At 48.1% G+C, this 6094-nt stretch overlaps 1 protein-coding gene across 1 annotated transcript; it reads left to right on the forward strand.

Annotated features, from left to right (window-relative positions):
• The first annotated feature begins 4930 nt into the window (after nt 1-4930).
• LOC119309710 (uncharacterized protein At4g26485-like) lies at nt 4931-5842 on the forward strand. Its single transcript, XM_037585657.1, has 3 exons — nt 4931-5099; nt 5288-5486; nt 5569-5842. Exons 1-3 carry the CDS (start codon nt 4931-4933, stop codon nt 5840-5842), a joined length of 642 nt encoding a protein of 213 aa, XP_037441554.1.
• Nucleotides 5843-6094: the final 252 nt, after the last annotated feature.

Genomic DNA, 6094 nt, shown 5'->3' on the forward strand with positions numbered 1-6094 from the left:
AGGATGAGATTTTTAGAATGCTACAAAACTTCGTACCTTAGTAATGTTTTAGAATTTTTAAAATAGAATACATTAGTTGACATCTATTTCGTTAGCTTTTATACTAATGTTTTACTTCTCCGAACTTAATTCTTGCAAATCAAAGTGATCTAGTTACTTGGGGCCTGTTCGGCAACCCACCACAGCCATGACATCCTCAACTCATATTTAACTATGTACAGAGAGCATACAGAGAACAAAAGCCTCAGGGACGCTAGCTGCCTACTTAACTGAACCCGGGGTTTCTCTTTTGGTTGCTGCATGTGTGAGTGCAGGAGATCAACTTCCTTCTCAACCGATGGGTGGGTAAGCAAGCTCCCCATCCACTCAAGTTCTAAACAAGCAGATAATCATTTGGGGTGCTACCCTGCTATTTCTTCTATGCTATAGTTACTTTAATCATGAATAGATACTCACTTGTTCTTAGTTGTTTTACTTCTAATACTGATATGAACATATACCACTTGGTTTGGCTATTCCTATTGGTCTCTTTCTAATAGCCTATGAACAGATGCTATACTTGGTTTTGGCTGTTACTTTCCTAGTTTTCTACTGATAAGACAGATACTACATCTGATTTGGGAAGTGATGCTGGTCTGAGCCCCCCCTCTCTTAGGCTTAATTTACATATGGCTATCCCTGTGCTGTGATGAACTAGCCCTGGCACTTCCAGGCTGTCTGAGCACATAATCCCTCAAGTATACCTTGAGGTCTTCTGTAGCTTGGTCTTGTGGATTCTGGTAAACCTGCTTCTTGTGGACAGCCTGCTCCTCCTAGCTGCTTCACACTATCTCACAAATATGATTTTGGGCCCAGTCCTGTTTGATGTTTTGGACACCAAATGTCTAACAGACCCTACTCCACTGTTGGCTGCCCTATTTATACTGGCCTGAATGGTGTGACTAAGCTGTGTGTGTGTGTGTGTGTGTGTTTGTGCTGTCCTCACGGGTCGCCTGAATGATGTCTAATCCTTGGCTTTAATCACTATTTTTTAGTTGGCTTAATTCCTGGAGCTAGTACTGATAGTGGTCTTTGTGTTGGCATTTAACTTACTACTAGTTGTGGTGGCTTCTTGATTGGGTCCTTGGCTGGTTCTCTCCTTTGGCTCTTTGGTATTGGTTTACTCTATTTGTCTTTCTAATTAAGATCACTTTGAAAATCAGGATCTTAACTAAGATTATCTTGATCTCAAGTACTGTCTCCTACAACAATGCATTTCACATAGTGAAATGCTACATTTCTGCTCCTAACCCATTCTCTCTTTCTTAGTGTTTTTGTTATGTAGGTTGGAAGAAAAGAAGAAGTTCCAGAGAAGATCTTAGTAATAAGATAGTTTTTAGGAAAATAGATATTTAGTTTTAGGTCATTCCTTGTAATATGTGTTGGATATGTGTTGGATATACATGTGTTCATGACTATTGGTAACATGTGTTGGATATGTGTTGGATATATATGTGTTCATGACTATTGGTAATATGTGTTGGATATGCTATATTGGTCATATATCTGTGTTTGATTTTCTGTGAAAATGAATTGATATAAGAAGAAACAGAATTAATGCCTATTTGGTCTCTTTGCCATCTGCCAACAGATGACAAAGAGCCTGCAGCCTTTGTCGTCTGCCAGCAGATGGCAAATAGCCATTCCCTTTGCCGTCCGTTGGCTGATGGCAAACAACCATGCCCTTTGCCGTCTGCCACTGATGGCAAAGGCCTCTTTGCCGTCCGCTGGAAAAAACAGACGGCAAATAAGGCCTTTGCCGACCCTGTCTTTGCCGTCCACGTTTGCCATCCGCCATTCATGCCTTTGCCGTCCGCCGTGGCAGACGGCAAAGTAGCTGATTCCTGTAGTGTAATCTGGATACAGGACCTCCTATGACGCAGAAGATCCCAGGTGCACCAGCTCCTGGATCCCAGGAGGATCCTGGCACAGGATCCGGAGCAGATCCGGCCTTGGATCCCGCGACAACCGACGACAGCGACGCATGATCCCCTGTGACAGGCGATCACGGGGCGTCGCTCCGCCCATTGGCCCACGTGGCGATCTCGGGTGGCCCGATCGCCTCTCCACTCCCGACACCCACCTCGTCCCCCTTAGTGGTGGGGCCCGCCTCTGGGCCACAAGCCGCAGTCCATGTGCCCCCCAATCAGCCGGTGGGTCGGCCTTCCTCCGCGGCGGGCTCGACTGCGTCGCATGTCTCCTCCTCGGGATCCCAGCTGGATCTGTCAGCTGGGCCTGCAGGTGCTGCGGGATCCCAAGTTGATCTGATCGCTGGCGCCACTGCATGTGCCCCCGGATCCTCTGTGCTGCCTGAATCTACTACACCACCTGCCCATGGAACGGTGACACGTACACGTGATCATACTTGCAAGGTCATGCACCGTATGGACGGTAGAATCAACTATGATCTGTCTCGATGTGTGTTTCTGTTCTCCAGGGAATCCACTGATCATCATGAGGCCATGGCATCTCCTGCTTAGCGTGCTGCTATGCAGTACAAGCTTGATGCACTCCATCATAACACACCTGTACTTTGGTTCCACAACCACCTAATGCCAATGTGATCGACTGCAAATGGGTTTTCAAAGTCAACCACAAGGCTGATGGCTCTGTTGATCGTGACAAGGCTCGTCGTGTCGCGAAAGGGTTCGAGCAACGGTATGGTCTCGACTATGATGACACATTCAGTCCAGTTGTCAAACATGTTACTGTTTGACTGGTTCTTTCTATTGCCGTTTCTCGGGGCTGGTGTCTGCAACAGTTGGATGTTCAAAATGCCTTTCTTCATGGAGTCCTTCAGGAAGAGGTGTACATGCGACAACCTCCTGGCTTTGTGGATTCTTCTGCTCCACGCTACCTGTGTAAGCTGAGGAAAGCTATGATGGACTCAAATATGCCCCTCGAGCCTGGTACTCCAGGTTAAGCTCTCGGCTCCTCCAACTAGGTTTGTTGGCGTCCAAGGCAGACACGTCCTTGTTTGTTTCACCATGACAATGTCACCATGTTCATGCTTGTCTATGTGGATGACATCATTGTGGCTAGCTCCTCGCCTACCGCAACCACCAAGTTACTTGCTGATCTTCATGCCACTTTTGCTCTCAAGGATCTTGGTCCCTTGCATTTTTTTTCTTGGGGTTGAGGTGAAGTCTTCGCCAAGGGGGATTGTGCTCTCTCAACAGAAGTACATTGGCGACATTCTTCACCGTGCTAACATGGAAAGTTGTAAGGTTTCCACTACCCACATGTCCTCGAGTGAGAAAATCAGCAAGGATAGCGGGGCACCACTCTCTCAGGACGACAGTACCAAATATCATAGTTAGATTGGAACACTCCAGTACCTGACACTGACCAGACCATACATTTCTTTTGCTATGAATCGTGTTTGTTCGTTTCTTCATGCCCCGAAAACTGCACACTTCTCGGCAGCCAAAAGGATCTTGCGGTACTTGAAATATACTCGTGGTATGAGTCTATCTATCAGAAAGTCACCTTCAATGTTGTTGAGTTGCTTCTCCGATGCAGACTGGGCTGGGCGCAGTGATGATCGTAGATCTACAGGAGGGTTTGCTGTTTTCCTTGGTCCTAATCTCATTTCCTGGAGCTCAAGAAAACAGGCCACTGTCTCTCAGTCAAGCACTGAATCTGAATATAAAGCCATTGCCAATGGGCCGGCTGAGATAATTTGGATACAGTCAGTTCTTGGAGAACTTGGGGTCTTTATGCCAGGACCCCCTATTTTATGGTGTGACAATCTGGGTGCCACTTATCCATCTGCAAATCCGGTGTTTCATGCCAGGACCAAGCATATAGAAGTGGATTTTCACTTTGTTCGAGAGAGAGTTGCAGCCAAGGCATTGGATGTTCGGTTCATCTCTTCCAAAAAACAAGTTGCTGACATATTCACCAAACCGCTAGCTGAGGCGTCGTTTGTCTCAAATAGATACAGTTTGGATCTTCGTGAGGGAAGTTCAGATTGAGAGGGGATATTAGACTACATATTGTTGTGATCTAGGAGGCTGTTAGTATTTGTACTTATCTCCTGTAACAACTTCTGTAATCTGTGCCCTAGCTGCAGCCATATATAAACATCCCAAGGCCACCGTATTGGATGTGCCGATCCAATCTATCTTTCCCTTGTTTCACAACAGTGGTTGGAGGCGAAGCAGTACGAGACATCTTTGTCTTCCGGTATCTCCTCGTGCGGTATCCGTCTAGCGAGGTGTCGGTAGCCAGAAAGGTGTTGATGGTATAGGCGACTTCAACGACAAGCATGCGCACTCTGATGGAAACACTAGATCTCTTATCAGGCCATGTTGACGCGCGCCTGCGTCGCGCTTTGCTGAAGGTGCTGAATCGAAGATTGTCTTTGCGAATGAACGAAACTCCTGAGATCGACCTTGGGTTTTACTCATCATCAGCGCACGTGGGGCGATTCCTCCTTGAAGGCTTAGCCCAGAACTTGTGTAGTTTTTGTTTTGTTTTTGTCATTTATCATCGGGTTCAAGTTCTAGGCTAAGCCTCGTGACAATAACTTCACCAGACAGCGAAAATATTATCCGCTCCAAAATTTTGAAATCCTATACAAGAAAGAAAAGGCTTACTGGGACAACTGAATCCAAAAGATCCAACATAAATAGACCCGTTCAAAATTCTTAAACCTCGTAATAAAGGCCAACGACTGAGCATTTCGGATTCCCATCCATGAGCACAGAATTCATGGAGGACATCCGGCCCAAGATCACTCCACAGCAGAACCCAAGGCGACCCAGCCTCTTGCTCTCCCTGCCACGAACGTCAAAAACCCCTCGCCGGGACGGTTCCCAACCCAAGTCCCACACGCTTCCTCACTTCCACATACTCACTGGCACATAGCTCCGGCGAGGTGCAGGCGATGGCCGTGGCGTGGAACGACGGGGCAGCGGGAACCAAGTGGCTGAAGCACTACTCCTCGGCGCAGAGCATCCTGGTCGTCGGCGACGGGGACTTCTCCTTCTCGCTGGCGCTCGCCACCGCCTTCGGCTCCGGCGCGAACCTCGTCGCCACGTCCCTCGACTCCTACGGTTCGGCCCTTCCCTCTGCCTCTCTCGCTGCTCGTATGCCTGCGCGTAGCTCTATCTTTGGGCATCAACGTACATGCGTGCATGCCCATGCTTATATTGTCCGGTGTGATTTTCGTGATCATCTTTAGTTTTCACTGAACTATCTCCTCTGCGTGCATTGTCTTTTTCCGTCCAATCCTCTTGAACAGCGGAACTGAACATCAAGTACAGCGACGGGACATCCAACGTGGCGAAGCTTGAGGCGATGGGCGCCACGGTGCTACACGGCGTCGACGTGAAAGATATGAATCTCCACGCCAATCTGCAGCTGAGATGGTTCGATCGGATCGTCTTCAACTTCCCTCACGCCGGGTTCAATGGACGCGAGGACAAAGTGGATGTGATCAAGTACGCGTACTCTCTTGTGGGAATCTATCTATGATTCTATGATTAAACCTCTTGTTAACTTCTCGTTGGATCTGGCTTGTAGGTCGCACCAGGAGCTGGTGAGGAGCTTCTTCGCCACCGCCCGGCACATGCTCTGGCGTCACGGCGAGATCCACGTCACCCACAAGACCAAGCACCCCTACTCGATGTGGGGTATCGAGCAGCTGGCCTCTCAGTCCTCGCTCGCTATGGTCGAGCAAGCTGCCTTTCAGATACAAGACTACCCTGGCTATAACCAGAAGAGAGGGTCGAGCTGGAGGTGCGACCAAGACTTCCCTATAGGTGATTCCTTCACCTTCAAGTTCTGCTTGGGATGATATGGGCATCGGACGACGATCTCTTTCTTAGCCAGGCCTGTGAGTCTTGGACTTCGGCGCGGTTTCATTTGTCCTCGATCGTTGGAGGCTGTCGATCTCGTGGTAATGATCCAGTCTTGGAACTGTCCTGTATGATGTCTATTGGCACTTGTCAGTGAACGAAGCAATCCTGATGAAAAATGCAACAGCTTATCAGTCTAGCTCCATCGCTATGCTTTCTCTTCCATTTCTTCTCCATCCGTCACAAAAATA

This window comes from Triticum dicoccoides, chromosome 5B, assembly GCF_002162155.2.
Source record: "Triticum dicoccoides isolate Atlit2015 ecotype Zavitan chromosome 5B, WEW_v2.0, whole genome shotgun sequence".
Lineage (NCBI taxonomy): Eukaryota > Viridiplantae > Streptophyta > Magnoliopsida > Poales > Poaceae > Triticum > Triticum dicoccoides.

Coding starts and splice junctions, on each gene's coding strand:
- LOC119309710 (XM_037585657.1), top strand. CDS start 4,931: ATGGCCGTGGCGTGGAACGACGGGGCAGCGGGAACCAAGTGGCTGAAG. Junction 5,100..5,287: donor CACGTCCCTCGACTCCTACG/GTTCGGCCCTTC, acceptor CCTCTTGAACAG/CGGAACTGAACATCAAGTAC. Junction 5,487..5,568: donor GACAAAGTGGATGTGATCAA/GTACGCGTACTC, acceptor TCTGGCTTGTAG/GTCGCACCAGGAGCTGGTGA.